Source organism: Borostomias antarcticus (assembly GCF_949987555.1).
Source record: "Borostomias antarcticus genome assembly, chromosome: 10".
NCBI lineage: Eukaryota > Metazoa > Chordata > Actinopteri > Stomiiformes > Stomiidae > Borostomias > Borostomias antarcticus.
In genome coordinates, this window is record NC_140243.1 from 15,031,565 (window position 1) to 15,050,070 (window position 18,506).

The 18,506-nt window shown below is 46.6% G+C and overlaps 2 protein-coding genes across 2 annotated transcripts in view; one reads left to right on the forward strand and one right to left on the reverse strand.

The window, feature by feature from the left end:
- Window positions 1-7,054, forward strand: part of enpp2 (ectonucleotide pyrophosphatase/phosphodiesterase 2) — a gene marked incomplete at both ends in the record, with an annotated part of 17,958 nt that extends 10,904 nt beyond the window's left edge. The window contains 10 exons of the mRNA XM_084444522.1: window positions 1,393-1,477; window positions 1,625-1,712; window positions 1,810-1,979; window positions 2,944-2,989; window positions 3,514-3,653; window positions 4,076-4,211; window positions 4,797-4,874; window positions 5,515-5,647; window positions 6,391-6,544; window positions 6,884-7,054. Coding sequence (XP_084300648.1) covers window positions 1,393-1,477; window positions 1,625-1,712; window positions 1,810-1,979; window positions 2,944-2,989; window positions 3,514-3,653; window positions 4,076-4,211; window positions 4,797-4,874; window positions 5,515-5,647; window positions 6,391-6,544; window positions 6,884-7,054 — 1,201 coding nt within the window. The remainder of the gene's footprint in view (window positions 1-1,392; window positions 1,478-1,624; window positions 1,713-1,809; window positions 1,980-2,943; window positions 2,990-3,513; window positions 3,654-4,075; window positions 4,212-4,796; window positions 4,875-5,514; window positions 5,648-6,390; window positions 6,545-6,883) is intronic.
- A 1,948-nt stretch (window positions 7,055-9,002) lies between these two features.
- LOC311314187 (CCN family member 3-like) lies at window positions 9,003-11,324 on the reverse strand (the record flags this gene model as incomplete). The annotated part of the gene is made up of 5 exons (XM_084444523.1): window positions 9,003-9,317; window positions 9,449-9,660; window positions 10,257-10,511; window positions 10,755-10,983; window positions 11,319-11,324. The coding sequence occupies 5 exons, from the start codon at window positions 11,322-11,324 to the stop codon at window positions 9,003-9,005; spliced, it is 1,017 nt and encodes a 338-aa protein (XP_084300649.1).
- Window positions 11,325-18,506: the final 7,182 nt, after the last annotated feature.

Sequence of the window (18,506 nt, forward strand, 5' to 3'; positions counted from 1 at the left end):
TTCCGAACCAACCATCATTTTGGGATGAGGCGGTGGGGGGCTTGGGCAGACCAAGAACAAGCTTGTCTCGGTGGAAACGTCAGCCTGCTCGAGTTGGCATGCCGCGCAGCCAGACTGAAAGAGATCTTTTGAAAGATTTCCCTGTCCGCCTCCCAAGATATATAGATGGGCTAATCGCTGGCACCGGCGCGCGGAGGTGAACGCCAGCGAGAGAGAGCATACGGCTTCACCCCCTGGAGTGAAACTCCACCCCCCCCTGCCCCCCCCCCCCCCTGCCCCCCCCCCCCCCCCCCCTCAGAGAAATAGTCTGTTGAAATCGCATAAACGCCGCAGAAAAATGAAATGAAGCGTTTGTCCGGCGCCTCCCTTCGTCAGTTTGAGATTTGCAGCCTCTACGTGCTTGTGGGTTCGCCTCCTAGGCAGACCTCACTGAGCCCAGTGTTTAATGTACACTTAATAAAAAGTGTCTGTTTGTCAATTAAAGCGCAGGGGTGACTTTAGTGGTGCCTGACCGGGTAGGGTTACAGCACCGCGCTCCGCAAGCTACCGCAGCATAATGGTTACAGTGTGAAGACCTTGCTGACTCCGGGCTCGGTCTGTGTGATGCCTGGTTTTAATCAACGTCATCGACGTCAGACACAATATCCTGCCCTGTTTGTCTGCATTCTGTCTCCTTCCTGGGCTGTGAAAACCATCGGCTAGAAGCTGGAATGGCAGAAATGCATAATGACGCTCTACCCATACTGCACCACTCAGCGAGGCGCAGGCGAGGAGCAGTGGGCAGCCTTATCAGTGGCGCCCGGGGATCATGTCCAAGTGCTCAGTGGTCAGGGACAGGACTGAAGAGCGTCTGTTCTTACCTCCGCCCCAGCGACAGCGCAGGGCGAGTGGTAATGTTTGCGGTGGCATCCGTCCGTACGTCAGGATTAGCGATAAACTACCAGACCGATGTCATGCTCGCACGCAGGTGGCGCGCACAGAGCCACCAAATGCATTAGTGGGCGGAGATCTGTGCACTCTGAGCGCCATTTCGAGTTCTGCATGTTTTTCATATTGAGGTTCTATGTGGAAGGAACCTGAGTGAGCACGGGGAGACTGCAAACTCCACACAAAAAGGCCCTGGAGATAGCTCAAAGGCCCTGGAGATAGCCCATGTGGGAACACAGTAGAACCCAGGTCCTTTTTGCCGTGAGGCAACGGTGTAAAGCGCCAAGCCACCATGCCAACCACGTACAGTACTATAGGCCTACATGTACAACAGCACTGTAGCACCCTTCCTCAGATGAACCTCGTTCTACCCTGGCCGTGGACCGTGGACCGGGCAGAGCCGAGGGACTCTGATACCGACTCTGATACCGCTTGACGCTCACAGACAATATCTTCTTATTACAGGAAATCACCTGATGGAAAGAAGCACCCTGGGAAGTGTGCTTTCTCAGGAGACCATGGTTACGACAACAAGATAAACAGCATGCAGGTATGCTGTAGATCATTTATGTGAAGAGATGTATTTCTGAAAAAAAAAGAAGATCTAGATTAACATATATAGACCTACTGTAGATTTATCAACTTGGGTTGCGGCTCTAACTTATCAATCGTTAAAATATCCATTTGTGATTTTCAGACTATTTTCTTAGGATATGGACCTACATTTAAATTCAAGACAAAGGTTCCAGCGTTTGAAAACATTGAACTTTACAATGTCATGTGTGGTAAGGGGACACGTTCTATTAACTTGAGGATTTTATGACTCCATGGAGCCATGGGATATGTAGTTTAGTTTAACTGAACACTTGGCCTCATCTCCAGATCTCCTGGGTTTGAAGCCTGCCCCTAACAACGGGAGCCATGGCAGCTTGAACCACCTTCTCAGAAGCCCCTCCCACAAACCCACCATGCCAGAGGAGGTCTCCAAGCCCACGCCCTCCATCCCCGTCACCACGGGAACTGATGACCTGGGCTGCAACTGTGATGACAAGGTAAGTCATGATGACTCAGCTTTCACAGCTGTGTTGATGATTGGGATTCAATCAAAGCCACATTGAATTAATTATGCAGTTTCTATTGGTCGGATAAAATTATGGAGTGGCTTTTGAATTATCATGTTATAACTAAAGTACAAACTAAAGTAAATGGCTTTTTATTATTAGACGGTTTTTATTGAATCCTAGCCTTATATTTTCATTTGAATTTACAGCAATTTGATGTTTGCTTCAACAAAACAATCAAACTTGTTTTTTTGTCTCTTTTACAGATGTGTAAAAAAGACGTGGCATGTTCTCACGAACCATGATTTGTGTCTGTGTGCCTGTGTGTATGTTTGCATGAGAGTGTATGTGTGTGTGTGTGGGGGGGGGGGGGGGCGTTGTGTGTGTGTGTGTGTGTGTGTGTGTGAGATGCTTCACAGCCTCTGGAGAGCAAGCTCTCGCCTGTGACACGGACAGTCTTGCTTCTTAATTGAACATGATGTATTTGAATGAACAAAACTGTAACAGCAGTACAGCTTAACCCTTCAAATTATCTCATTTGAATCAAGTGGCTGTGCGACAACAGTTTTTGATGGCGTGTGTGTGTGTGCGTATGTGTGTGTGTGTGTATTTGTGTGTGTGTGTGTGTGTGTGTGTGTGAGTGTGTGTGTGTATATGAGTATTTGTGTGTTTTATGATATGACTATTTTCTTTGGCCTGTGTTTGTTTTCCCTTCTGTAATTCAGTGTTCCTGTGACCACCTGTGTCTTACCCAGCTGTAATGTGTATTGATTCCTGTTCTAACTGAACTGTCAAGTAACATTGCTTCTGCAGGAGATTATAATGTAATATCTGGCAAAAGATTTTCACTTTCAATCTTTTGCAGTTGCGCTCAAAAAATAGGGGGCAGAGAGCTTTGAAAGTCACCCTTGTAAGAGGCTATAACCTGGAGTCACTGTGGCTATGTCTGTTACAGAACAAAGTGGAAGAGCTCAATCAGCGTCTGAGGCAAGCTATTGATGGTCAGTCTCTGGTCCATAGCAGAACCATGTTACACTGTACAGTCACACTTTATCTTGTGGGGCCCTGTAGATGACCTATAGACCACGTCAACAACCTCAAACTGTCACCAAACTATCAACTGTTGATATGTACTGTAACAACTGATTAAGGTTAGGGTTTGTGGACTGTTAAATGATAATTGATACTTAGTTGAGTACCTGGAGATCTCTTTAAGAGACCCACCAAAATAAATTGTTACCCAGAGCAGTTATCAACTGCAGGCGTAAATGATACTGTCATGAGAATGCAAAGGAACGTCCAAAGGTGGACTCACATATATGACATCATCATATTCATAGTAGTGTAACAGTATCTTACAACACACAAAGCTCTTTTAGGAGCTACTCCGCTGCTAAGCAACTCATCAATGTCTTATTTCTGACTGTACATGATGATCTACTGTGGCTGCTTATTTGATCTGTGGGACTATAAGACATCATTACGTTGTTACATGCCTGTTTCGGTCACTGTCCTCCTCTTCCAGACAGCAAGAACCTGCCTTATGGCCGACCTGCGGTTCTGTTCCGTACTAAATACAGCATCCTCCACCACAGTGACTATATCAGTGGCTACAGTGAGTCTCTGTCCATGCCACTCTGGACCTCCTACACTGTCCCCAAACAGGTAGGTCTCATCAGCAGAGTATCAAACGAGATTTGTTTTAAAGAAAGAAAGAAAAAGAAAGAAAGAAAGAAAGTAAAAAATAAGTACTTTTTATATCTATTTTTTTATCTGGTGGTGGAGATATATGGTTCATGTATGAGCTATGAGTGTACAGTAGCTACAGTAGTTGGCCACCCAACCTGGTCATAATATAAGCCTGGACCACAGAGAATGAGAAAATCTTAACTGATCTCATCTCAGCTGGATGTGATGCGTCTGTCTGTGTGGCCTGCAAAACTGGAGAGTCTGTCTAGATCCTATCATTTGGCAATTTTTCAATCTTGGATCTTGAAAATAAGTCAGTTGAGATGAGCTGAGATGATTCTAGATTATAATTGATTGTCTTAACTGTGTGTGTGTGTGTGTGTGTGTGTGTGTTGCAGGTAGAGGTGACCCCACTCCCTGAGGCTCTGACTAACTGTGTCAGACCAGACCTGCGTATCCCTCCAGCCTTCAGCCAATCCTGCTCCAACTACCGTGCAGACAAACAGATCTCCTATGGATTCCTCTATCCACCACGTAAGTACAGTACTAACAGCATCACCTACCCACTAGTCTCGGAGCCAGACTCTCTACGGAGGAGAGAGTCTGGACTTCAGTCGCTTAGAATTTGTAAAAGGACATTTTTTTTAAACGCATCACTTCCGGTCGGGACTGTCTACTACTCTCTACGGAATTTTGACGGGATATCCGCCCGTTTTTTCATTAACTTCCTTCATCAAAATTTCTGCCGGAAGTCAACTCGTCTGGCTCGCGAGACTACCTACCCACTAACCCTACTAATTACCATATACCATTGACCCCTACCAGCTACTGTACCACCTACAAACTACCACTGATACACCAGCTACAGTATCACCTACTGTACCAATTACCATCTACCAATGACTGGTTTAAGGATTGTCCGATTTCAAACCCTTGTCTTCAGTGTGTTAACCCACACAACACTCTATAGGCATCAGCACCTGCTGTCTTAGTCATGCTCTTCATGTCTTCTACACAAGACCACTGTGTCACAGGAATGTAGTCCACTGCATCTTTGATAGAACATAGATGATTGTGTGTGATGAGTTCTGAGTTCTCGTCTTCTTCCTGTGTTGACAGAACTTTCCACAACGCAGGAAGGGAAATATGATGCTGTCCTCATCACAAACACAGTTCCCATGTACCCCGCCTTCAAGAGTGAGTAAATTAAACTTCTAAATTACTGGTCATCAGAAATGGATGAGGTGTGAAACATGGCTCACATTCAGCTTACATTAAAGGTGAACTTGACACAGCTTACTGTACATTAAAGGTTAACTGAACACATACTGCCGAAAGTTACTCTGCCCTGAATAGCTCTTCTTTTTGGAAGAGATTGTGTGTGTGTGTGTGTGTGTGTGTGTGTGTGTGTGTGTGTGTGTGTGTGTGTGTGCGTGTGTGTGTGTGTATGTGTGTATATGTGTGTGTGTGCGTGAGAGAGAGAGAGAGAGAGAGAGAGAGGGAGAGAGAGAGAGTTTTATGTGTGGTGGTCAGTGGTATGACCTCACCACTAGAGAGTGGTCCAGTGTGAGTACTTCCTTTGTACAGAAGAGAGATCCACAAACCTCACGATCACACATGCACACACACACACACACATACACACACACACACACACACACACACACACACACACACACACACACACACATACACACACACACACACACACACACACACACACACACACACACACACACACTCTCCATATTACTATAAGTTGAAATATGCCGGGGTAAAGTGGATTTGAACATCAGAGGAAATAAGGTGTTTTCTCATAGTGACTTCCTTCATCCAGGGATATGGGGCTACTTCCAGAAAACGCTAGTGAAGAAATACGCCAGTGAACGGAACGGGGTTAACTTGGTCATTGGACCCATCTTCGACTATGATTATGACGGCCTGAGAGACTCAGCTGAGAAGATGAAACAGTAAGATTTATGGTTTTATATTATTTGTGTTTTTATCCATCTCTTTTTATGTAAAGCAATATGTGCTACATTGATTTGTATGAATGGTGCTAAAGAAATAGACATTGACAGTAAGGAACTGGGCTTCATGTACTGTGTACTGTAATGTCAATCTGAAGGGCTGCAGTGCCACCTAGTGGTAATCATTGGTGGAGGAAGTATCAGCAGTTCGGAGCATGCCCAGTACAGCGTATGGAGTTTGTCTACTTTTAGAAATGAGCGTACGGATCTGTGTGTGCCTGTGTGATTAGGTGGTTCTAACCTGGGGTAGACCCTTGTGCGATGACCTGCCCAAGCCCATACGTCACCTGTAGAGACTCAGTGGCACACCTGAACTTGACCCCCTGACACCCCTGATAGATAGATAGATAGATAGATAGATAGATAGATAGATAGATAGATAGATAGATAGATAGATAGATAGATAGATAGATAGATAGATAGATAGATAGATAGATAGATAGATAGATAGATAGATAGATAGATAGTGTAGGAGAGGGTCATCCTATTCTAATGCACTCATCCTTCCTCTGAGTTTGGCTACGATGCAGGAACTCAAAGAATAACAGTCCGGAACCCCCCCCCCCTGTGCACTTAAGTCAGATAAAGTTACATTTCTGATCGTTAGACTTCAGATGGTCGTATTAAAGTAGTAGATAACGCATTGGATAACGCTAAGGTTGTGTTCTGTCCTGCGCCTCCAGGTATGCGAGTGGCTCTGTGCCCATCCCGACCCACTACTACGCTGTGGTCAGCAGCTGTCTGGACTACACCCAGCCGGTGGACTCCTGCTCGGGGCCACTCAGCTGCTTCGCCTTCGTTCTGCCTCACCGGCCCGACAACGACGAGAGCTGCAACGTGAGTCTCCTCCGGGGGGGTTCCTGACCGCCCCGGCGGCGGTGACCGCGTCAGCCGAATGAGCTCGTTCCTAGCAGGAGAGAGTGGTCACTGAGCCTCACTGCGAGGCTGTTTAGAGCCTAGACCGTGACATTGAACTACCCGTAGAATTAGAGTATCACTTTATGATGTCCTTATGGCTGTAGTAAATAATATCTTTGGTGTTACTGAATCTGACACCGACATCTTTATGGAGCTGTGCATCAATGTACATCTGAAGTCATGTGTACTTACATGATCACAGATATCACATGATCACTGAGTGTGTGTGTGTGTGTCATGTGTCCCCGCCCCCCACAGAGTTCTGAGGAGGAGTCGCGGTGGGTGGAGGAGCTGATGAAGATGCACACGGCGCGCGTCCGAGACGTGGAGATCCTGACGGGCATGGACTTCTACCGGAGGACCAGCCGCAGCTACCCAGAGATCCTCTCTCTGAAGACGTACATGCACACCTACGAGAGCGAGATCTGAGCCCGCCACCACAACCACTGTTTGGCGCCGTCAACCACTGGCCAAACCCCTACCCCCCTCACTCACTGCAACCCCCCTTGGTCATCGTCTCCTCACGTCATTGGTCTAAAGCGTAATGATAAGCTATGGGTTGGAGGCATCCCCACTCCCATTTTGGTGCGAAATAATCTATGCCTTAACCGCGCCTGGTCAGGGATGCGGCGACTCCTTTACAGAAACCCGCCGCCAACCGACCCTACCCATACTTCCCACACCAGAACTCTGGTGCGTTCACCCATAGAAATACAGCTCATCCTGTTGAGTTCCCACTGACCTGAGAGAGCATGTCAGAGTGTGTGTGTGTGTGTGTGGACTCTACCACCACAGCTCCCCTCCCTCTGTCTGCTCTGGTGTATATCTCAATTCATGTTTGTTTCATATTTATTATCTTTCCTGGAATGGGTCTTTACTTGATCCTACGTAACGCATTCCCCTTTTCGAGTATGGTAAACGAGCATGAATTGTGATATTTCTTACTTGTAATGATGATTGTGATGTGATGCCGAGTGCGTGTGTGTATGTGTGCGTGCGTCTGTGTGTGTATTGAATTCAGAACGCGTTTTGTTTTTGATGAATGTCTCTTGCTGTTGATGCTGAGCGAGAGCGATGCTGAGTTCTGTTCTGTGTACTGTTGGCTAGTCATGATAATGACTCTGTAATGCTGTTCTTAAACATGTACCACCTGTGTGTTTGACTTATTTATGTCTTCTATAGAACCCTGTCATGCCAATACAATAAACAGTTTTGTACTACCTGGCCTCTGTCCTTCTGAGGCGCCTCTCCCAAACCTCACCATGGTGATGGTGTTCTCATTCTCTTGACAGGGTTATGTAGGTCTCAGAGGTCATTGACAAACTGTATGTCAGAGTGCCTAGTGATCTCTGTTGTCATAATGAAATAGGCCCAGTCCAGTAACAGCTCTATATCTACAGTATATCATCAAAAAGACATGTTTTATATATAAAAAATACACATTTAATTCCAATTCCGAGTAAGCACAGTATTGTTCATAATTATATAAAAAAGCTGTATATTAAACAAATAAAATCAGGAAAGAGTACACATATATACAATTCATATTTACATGGGTTTACAAAGTATTACAAACATTGTGTATTTCATACACACTTATGATACAAACTATACAGTAAGTATTTACATAACTTGTCTTTCTACAAGGGTTGACTACTTACAAGCCTTTAAAAAAGGACCACACAGGAGTAGAAAAGGATATATATATTGCAGTCATCGATTATGTGTAGGGGCTGGGGTCAGGGTTGGGGAGGTGTGTGTGTGTGTGTGTGTGTGTGTGTGTGTGGGAGGGGGGGGGTTAACAGGCAGCTGTGGAAGTCACCATGCTGTTGTAAGAGTCACCTCCGACATGGCTGTTTGGAGGGTCATGACTCATGACCCCTTTGACTGTGGAGGTTTGTGGGAGAAGGACCACCGGTCTAGCGGCTATGTCAAAAATGTGACTCGGAGTTAATCTTGCGCGCCTGTATCTCAGTTCCTCATGTCCTTTCTACTTCTCCACTCGTCTCCTCAGAGGAGAACATCTGAAGGGAGGAACCTACCTAAGGTCCCCGCCTCAAAAACATCACACATGAGCAAACAAGGGAAAACCTTTGAGACTCTAACCGCTAAAGACACAGGAAGCCCTGCTATGTAACCGCTAACAATCAAGACACTGAAAACGCTATCTGCAGCAAGCAGGACGAAACTATCTGCTTTTGTAATAAACTAACTAGCCTAAAGTCTCTTCCGCAGCATCCAATGGCAAAAGTACCGCCATCTACCTCTTAAGACATAAGTGCTGTGATTCAGACCCTAGCCTACCTATTGCGTTGGTCTCTGTGCAATACCCGGTCCTCTCCAACAGAGGGCGGCGTGTCCCGCCGGCGGCCTCCGTTTACAGCCTCATGCCGCTGTAGTAGCCCAGCTCGGCCGAGGCGGGGGCGGGCCAGTGCTGGTAGACGGCGTTGTCCTGGGGACAGTGGTGGTGGCAGGCGCAGCTGTTGATCACCATGACGGGCCTCTTGGCCACCTTGCCGCCGGGGCAGCGGAAGTCCAGCAGGGCGGTCCTGGTACTGTGGGGGGTGCAGCAGCGGCCGTCCGTGCAGGCACCGCAGTAGCGGGGCTTGTAGGCCTGGACGCTGGTGCAGTTCTTGTAGGCGAAGTGGACGGACGTCTCGCTCTTCCTCAGCCTCTGGCACTTGCTGCCTTTCTGAGGGGGGATCGGGAAAGGGAGAGGAATGGTCAGTCAATGGTCAGACACGTTCTGCTGTGTGTAGAAATAGCAGGTAAGGGTGTGTGTGTGTGTGTGTGTGTGTGTGTGTGTGTGTGTGCCGGCTGTACCTTAAGAGGCTGCTGCAGCTGTTCGTCACACGGCCTGACGATGCACAGGCGGCTCTGTTTGACCATCTCGCAGCGCCTGTTCTTATTGGTCACCCTGGTGGACAGGCCCATCCCGCAAGTGCACGAGCAGGCCCCCCATTCGGTGGTCTGCTCGATGCAGTTTACACTGGGGTCCCATGCGTCGAAGCTCACCGTCTCCTCCTGTCTATAGGCTGGGGGGAGAGGATGAGAAAGGGGGGGGGGTGGTCATGGCTTCAGTGACGTTGTAAGGCAAAGAGCATGGACTGTCAATGGTGCTAAATATACATTTTGTACAATACATTTGTGGTTTGCATGAATCCAAGACAACATTCAACTGTTTTAACTTGATAATAGGTAGATGGATGGATGGATGGATGGATGGATGGATGGATGGATGGATGGATGGATGGATGGATGGATGGATGGATGGAACTGTTTGATAATAGGTAGATGGATGGATGGATGGATGGATGGATGGATGGATGGATGGATGGATAGAAAGAAGGTCACAGTGTAGGAGAGGGTCATCCTATTCTAATGCCCTCCTCCTTCCTCTGAGGGTCAGGTAGGGGTTATGCTGCCATGTCTGTTGATTCTATGGTTCACGCTGGTGTGCTGATGTGAGTAACATCACAGAGAGAGAAAGTGTGTGTGTTTGCACGGTGTGTGCATGTTTCTGTATCTGTGTGTGTCTGTATCTGTGAGTGTGTGTGTATATGTGTCTGTGTGTGTGTGTGTGTGTCTGTATCTGTGTATCTGTGTGCGCATGACGTGTGTGTGTGCCTACCAGCCATAGCGAAGCCTCCAAGCGCGCTGGCCTCCGCCTGGGGCTCACACACCCACTTCTCGCAGCACTCCCCCGGCAGCTGCACCCTCCGGGGCATGGGGCAGTCGGGGCCGGGCAGCATCACATCCAGGTTGCAGCGGGGCACGCAGCCGATCTGGCTGTCCCGACACGTACACTGGTACTTACAGCTGGGGAAGAAGGTCTCCCCGTTCTGGTAGACAGACCCATCCAACAGACACACGTCCCCCTCGTTAGCTGTAGGAAGATAGAGAATATTGGTTAATACATCCATTAATACACATTAATAGCCTACAGTCCATATTCATGGGATTGTTTGATTTAGGCTGCAGTTTAGTATCTAAATAGCCTACAGATTTATTTGCCTGTGGTCATTTTTAACTTAACAAGGAAGCTCATCAATGGAGTCAATAGGCAACAGCTGCGACACTATGAGGTTTGGTGTTTGCTGTTAGTAGCCTAAGTAGCTGGCGCACTCACGGATACAAACGCCGGTCCTCTTGTGAACGTCGGCTGCGTAGTCACAGCGCAGTCCCCTGCGCGTATCACAGGGGCTCATGTCGGAGCAGGCCTCCCCCTTCTGCCGGGCGCAACCCAGACAGCAGGCACAGTCATCCAGCACCAACACCACGCCGGGGGCACAGAGGGGAGGCTCCTGCGGACAGCGGCATCGCGAGGGGCACACCTGCGCCCACACCACGAAACACACCTGGGGGAGACATAGGCTCTATCAATATAATTTGAATTGACCTTTATTTCCAGCATTTAACCAGCACTTGGTTATCTGACTACAGTGATCAAAATGTTTCAAAAACAAGAAAAAAATAATTCCGTAGGCCTACAATAAATATCGTTATGCACTTTTGTTCTAATCACCCCCTAAATAGTGAAAATTACCTGTGTTGAAATGTAGAAAAGAAAAAGCGCTGTCTCTGTAAATTTGGACATCCTTCGTGAGTTTGAGTTCTTTCTATTCGCTGAACTAAATGTTCCCTCCTCGTGCTGCTGTAATCCGCGTGCTATGTAGTAGTAGAGCGCGCGCACCCGCATTTATAACCGTTGTGTCTCGAGACGCGGTGACGAGCGAGAGGAAGGAATGTTGGAGGACTCACCGGGAGCGCTGGAATCTTCGCAGCTGATTGGACAGCGGTAGGAGTCACATTTCTCTGTGAGATCCTGAGAGAACGTTCCTCAAACAGAAGTCTGCTGCACTCTAGTCAAATATGTTATTAGCTTGACCGCTTGGACCACAATAACCGTTCTATGATGTTATATTGCTGTGCATGTTGTATTGGCATGTCAGTAAATGTAAACACATTTCTTTAGACATGGCCACATACTCTTCTGTCATGAGATAAAGAATGGAAAGTTATCTATCAATTAATTTATAATTATCTACATTAATATTTAAATGTTGGGGAAGAGAGGTGTTTTTCATTGTGTAACAGACCCATTTCCCAGCAGCCATTTTGACATGTCATACAGTAGCAGGGTAGTAGGCTAGCCTACCCTTGAGAACCAATGGTTCTTGAGCCTAGTGGCCCATAGGACAGGAGCCTATCTCGTGATTTCCTACACCCCCTGGACATGACACTAGTATGTCACAGGGGCTGCGTTCGGAATCGTGTACTTATAGTATGCCAAAAATTGATGTAAGTATGTCTCAATACATAGTATGCCACATGCAGTATACCAATACCAGGATGTCCTACTACATCCGGTCGTATTTTGCAGTATGCAAGCCAGCACTCTGCACTCTGGAATGCCTGGATGTGGACAGTTAAGATGTATTGGGCTGTGGACTGGATTGGAAGTGTCGCTCCATGAAGATGCAGTTACTAAAACAACATCATAACCCAACAAGCCCATGCAATCATTGAAAGGTGGATTTGGGATTTGGTGTGTCCCAATGTCACTTACAACTGTCTTTAATCAGAATCAGAATCATAATGTCAAGTTGTGATTTTGGTGACTTTTGTGAGTTGATCTACCCCTATCATGTTTTTTTTTTATAGAAAGTGCACAAAGCTAGCCTAATGCAACACACTCTTGCTGTGTAGCCCCATTGGTCTGGCACCAAGCTGCTTTGAGTTCAGTTAGAGTTTGACATTCTTTCAATTTTTCCCTTGTAAACATTCCCTCCATTCTTTATCTATAGGCAATAATCAATGACATGTTTCCCTCCCAGCAGTCTTAACAAAAGTATAGTTCTGCGTCCAACTCCAACCCCTCTCCATGCTTCAGCTAGGCCAGCAGACAGGAGCATCTGGAGTCCGGTCTTACAAATGACCTGTGATTCCACCCAGTTCTCTGCCAAAGACATGATTCACTGCTGCTCAAATAGCTTCTCACTGGAAGTTGAAAAATGTCAGACTTCACAAGTTCTTTGTTTGCTGACTATGTCTGGTTGAACCTCTCTCTCAACTGGTGCCCAGCAAACTGTCTGACTGTTTTTGAGTCAAAAGCAGCTTCATACAGTACTTCTGGAGAACAAGAATGTGTCTGACGGGCGATTTGTCTTTGATGGAATGGAGATTACGAAGATGCTTTGTTGATGTATTCATATCAGAGAACAGGGAAATGGCGGGTTCAAAAAAGAGAGGAGAGTTGAACTAGAGACTCGCTTCACCTCCCAGATATCTACTACCTTTGTGCCCATGATCAAGGCACTTCGTTAACACTTCCCCGACTTCCTCCACTTCACTCTGTCCCCCTACTGACAGCTCTGCCAGATAAATCCCTCGGAATGTTTATCATGCCATCCACCCAGGCTAGAAAAAGGGAAGGTTATGTGTTCGATTGCACTGCATAACTCAGGGGGTGAGGTAGGAAGTCTACCTACGCACATTAATGTGGGCTGTGAAATATTTCCGTGGTGCGCTGAGCCGGGGAGGGCGAGGGCAGACAGAGTGCTCAGTGTACCCGTCTAGGACTTGTTGCTGTTGGCGTCGGCCACAGAACCACTGCCTCTTCATACTCTGTCCTGTCGCCCTCTTCCCCTTTGCAACTGCTGGTCACACCAGAGCTTTTTTCGTTATTAAAAAGGACTTATTAACTCCATTTAGAGTGTTATTCTACTGTGTTCCTGATGATTTGAGCAGACGTGATGGCTGCAGCGAATTACCTTTCAGCTGAACTGGACCTCTTGAAACCCCATATGGATTGACGTTTTGAGGATCTCAACAACAGTGGCTGTGATGTAACGAAGGCAGCTATCTATCTATCTATCTATCTATCTATCTATCTATCTATCTATCTATCTATCTATCTATCTATCTATCTATCTATCTATCTATCTATCTATCTATCTATCTATCTATCTATCTATCTATCTATCTATCTATCTATCTATCTATCTATCTATCTATCTATCCATCCATCCATCCATCCATCCATCCATCCATCCATCCATCCATCCATCCATCCATCCATCCATCCATCCATCCATCCATCCATCCATCCATCCATCCATCCATCCATCCATCCATCCATCCATCCATCCATCCATCCATCATGATCAGTCTATAGAGCTTAGTGATCATGGATGATGTCAAGCTGAAATCATGTCAACCCTGTGTCGAAGTGTACGATAGAAATCAAGAATTGTTTGCACGTTATCTCATGAGATACATGTGCTCCATCGTTTACGTTTCTCTTGCAGTGACCCGTAGATCACAGAGTGCACCTTGTGAAGGAGCTTGGCTTTTTGAGGGAAGAGCGAGTCCTTGGGGAGTTCATGTCAGGCTATGTTTGGGGTTCACAGAGAGTTCTAAGGTTCTAAAAATAGGTTTCTGGTGGCTCGTTCTGGTTATGTAATCAGGACCACAGTGGCAGACCTAAAGACCACGCACCCCTGCCTCTGTACGGTACCTTCCGCACACCGGGGAATGTTTTCCTCACATCCTCAGAGGAGAGGAGCCGTAAATCAGATGGCAGCCCTGTGGTTTAACAATGAGGGCCGCTACAAATCTGTCACCCAGGGGTTTATTTGTGGTGGACCCTCCTAATGTGAGGCACCAGACTCGGACACAGACTGGTCTGTATGCCCTGGGTGGTGGGAGCTATAATCACCGCTTCCTTCCCCTTGGAAACTAGCATGGAAACAAACTCACAAACTAGAATGTGAGTCAAGCGCTAGAGAGTATCTAAAAGATGTTTCTCTAATCTGACAGACAAGACCAGAATAATTGTTTTTGGACTCATACTGTAGGTTGTGAAGAGGCCTAAACAAATTAATATGATTCAAAATGTCATGTCTATCTGCAAAACCGTGGCCTAAATTTCCATTATTTGATGTCTTGCTCTGATTTCAGCTAGTGAGCCTGTTCCGCATTGAATAAACACAATCCATTGTGGCTTGGACTTGCCTGGTTCTGGACCTGCTTGTGTGGCTTGGACTTGCCTGGTTTGGAGAGAACAGCATGTTGGTTCCCCTCAGCGTGCGACAGATTTATGGAACGTAGCCGGGGCGTCCAGCTCACATGGATCGATGTTTGTTTTTAGTTCTGTTAGCGTGGTGTAGCCCTTTTGCACATGGGGCTGCTGGAGATATTTGTGAAAACAATAACAAGTAAATTTATGACTGAAATTTACAGGTGTTTTTTTTGCCATGTGCCCAAGCACTGTGTCAAAGCAGACCTAAGGAGGGAGGCAAGGGGGGGTGATGGGAAAAGACAGCATGAGATATTCTTCATCGGCAAGACAGGCATACTGTATCTGCAGGATCTCTTTGGGGGTGAGAGCCTGAACCTGAGATCTCTCCTCACTTCAGAGGAGACTATCTCCTCAGTGTCTGTAGCTCAGAGGTGACTAGCTCCTCAGTTTCTATAGTTCAGAGGTGACTAGCTCCTCAGTGTCTCAGTGGCTGTAGCTCAGAGGTGACTAGCTCCTCAGTGTCTGTAGGTCAGAGGTGACTAGATCCTCAGTGTCTGTAGCTCAGAGGTGACTAGCTCCTCAGTGTCTGTAAGTCAGAGGTGACTAGCTCCTCAGTGTCTGTAGGTCAGAGGTGACTAGCTCCTCAGTGTCTGTAGCTCAGAGGTGACTAGCTCCTCAGTGTCTGTAGCTCAGAGGTGACTAGCTCCTCAGTGTCTGTAGCTCAGAGGTGACTAGCTCCTCAGTGTCTGTAGCTCAGAGGTGACTAGCTCCTCAGTGTACATGGCGGCCCTGTGATGTCTCAGCTATGAGGCTGTCTACCAGCTGAATCCAACAGTGTGAACAGCAGCGTCTTGTTCTCAGAAAGAGCAGTCAGTTCCTCTCAGGAATGGCTGTCTTCTGCTTCCAAAGAGACTACTACTGAATTCCTGGCTATCTGAATTAATATTGACTCTTCAAAGAAGAAGATTATTTATTCCTCTGGAGAGTAGCTTACATAAGCACTATTAACAGTATTCATTATGCTCATCTCTCCCAGAATGATGCATCTTTAGCTGTATTGCTCTAGAGCTGATCTATTATCTGTTGTCTATTTGCTTCCCCTACAATATGAGCATACATCAAACACAATCTATCATATGATACTGTATATCCTAAAAGAAGATTAATGTATTGTGGTGGGACAAGATACACTCTATGGACGAAAGTATTAGTACACCTACAGTACCCATTACACCTACAGAAGCATGACATCCCATTCCAAATTCACAGGCATTAATATGAAGTTTGTCCCCCCTTTGCAGCTATAACAGCTTCCACTCTTCTTGGAAGGTTTTCTACAAGATTTTGGAGTGTGAATTTTTGCCCATTCATCCAGAAGAGCATTTGTGAGGTCAGACACTGATGTTGGGCAAGAGGGCCTCATAATAATTCTAATTCATCTCAAAGGTGCTCGATGGGGTTGAGGTCAGGGTTCTGTGCGGACCAGTCTAGTTCTTCCACATCAACCTCACCCAACCATGCCTTTATGGACCTTGCTTTGTGCACTGGGGCACAGTCATGCTGGAACAGAGAAGGGCCTTCCCCAAACTGTTCCCACGAAGTTGGAAGCATAGAATTGTCCAAAATGTCTTGGTATAATTTATTTTATTTATTTTTAGGATAAATATATCCTAAAATGTAGGTTAATGTATGGTGGTGGGACAAGTGAGTGAAGTTTTCCATGTTCCTTTGTAAATCAGCTTTGACATGTAACACTAGATTGCGACCCACTTAGCCGTTTCTTTCCCTGTTCAGGCCCATACAAGGGATTACAACATTCTTTCCAGTCTACACAGACATAAAACATAAATATAAAACATATAAAACATAGAGCAAATATATAATACATCATCTTGAACTCAGTGTCCTACAGAAAACCCATTACATACATGTACATATACTGTATTATGCACCTTGATATCATTCTTTAACGTTTCCATGAGTGAATATCTCTTCCTGTTCTACAGCTGTTGTGTTGGGTCTGATTTTGAACATTGTATCCAGGACAATTTTAGAAGCATTTTTGTTGATTCGCACACGTCAGCCTCTGAAATGTAATTGTGCCACAGAGGTGTGAGAATGCAGTGACGCAAGCCAAGCTGTTTGCCTCATGTTTGTGTCCAGCAATATATAAAGAAAAGGTCAGGAGCTTGTTATCCTCCAGGAGCATGAAAACCAGCCCTGGGTGACCCTTCCCCTCCAGAATGTGGTGCCCTAACAGCAGCAGCTGCAGGGCCTGTAACCTCTGAATGCCTCTCTTCAACTTCAGCCTGGGAACGCATGCCGCTCCTAGGAGAAGGCCAATAATGTTGACTGGCGAATAGAAATGGATGTTTTAGAAGGTTACAATTTACAGCACGACCTTATCAGCTGTTTACTCACCATCCTCTCTCCCGTGGTAGAGAGAGAGAGAGAGAGAGAGAGAGAGAGAGAGAGAGAGGGGTGGGGAAGAAAGGGAAAATGTATTTGGTCGTCGGTGAGTGTCTGCCGTGTCCTCTATAAAAGAAAGAATGCCGAACTGCCGCTGCTGCTCTTGGCAATTCTGAGATTGTGGGAAGAAGAATCAGTGTCAGCGCAGCGTGGGCTCGGGGTCTGTCGGTGTTTAGGCTGCAGGCTTGTGTGGAATCGGGAAATGGGGGGTGGAGAGACGCCTCGCCAAAAACAATGTTCGGGATGATTTTGTAGAAAAAGTAATCGTGTGAAATGTAGCTACACGACACAGCCGACACAGCCGTGCGGCCGGTCAGGGCTGAGTGGGAGAGCCGTGAACACGAGAGGAGCCTGGAAGCTTTTTCCAGGGGATGTGGATCAGTGGCAAGACGTGTTCTCTCTGGGGCCCGGGGCATCTGGCTTTCAAACAGACTGCTAAGGGCGTCTACAGTAACATTGTGTCCTCTTTCTCACGTACACACACGCAAACACACGCACGCACACACACACTCTCTCTCTCATACACACACACACACACATACACGCCATGCAGTAAGACTCTGTCTAGACACACATGAATATTGAGGAGCTGGGCCAGGGACCAGATCAATGTTTCTTCCAGGGGAATGGAATGAGAAGGATTCTCTAACCAAACTAACAAACATGTATTTTTTCGGAGAAACAATTTCAAAATCCTCATCCATCTCAGACATCGTTCTTTTGGATGAGTCCATACGCGAGGCCCCCCTACTCCTGTTGCAGCACCCCAGGCCTATATAACGACTATTTCCCTTCATTCTTTCCCACACACAGTACATAAAATCAACAAGAGCGAGCATGTTACCAACAAGCATCTGTATGGGGGTCACCAAAGGTGAGTGAAAAAATACATGTTTGTTAGTTTGGTTAGAGAAAATAGCAGTCGGGAGAATGAGTCTGGCAGGTCACAGCCAAAGACACCAGGAGCTGCCGGCCAGCGAACTGGTGCTGTGGGAGCCAACACGCAGACATCGGTCACAAGGGCGTCCCACACTAACATACATGGATGTACTCAAGAAAGATGCAGGAGTGGAAAGTACCGGCAAGCTAGCTAGCAGTGTATGGAGGATCGGGATGACTGGAAGAGCAGATGAAGGGCTTGTCCAAGGACCACCTAGAGAGAGAAGAGTAGAAGATACAGTATGTCCAACTTCAGCGTAATCGTTCAAGGTTCAAGCCCTGCACCCACTGTCACAATACAGTATGCAATACAGTACAAGAGCTTCAAATGTTGGTGAAAAGGGAAGAAGGCCACCTTAACAAATCCCATGAGGGATTATGACAGAAGTAGGACAAACCTGAGGCCAGGCAGGTCAGAGAGATCAGCAGTGTTAAAAGTGACAACACACT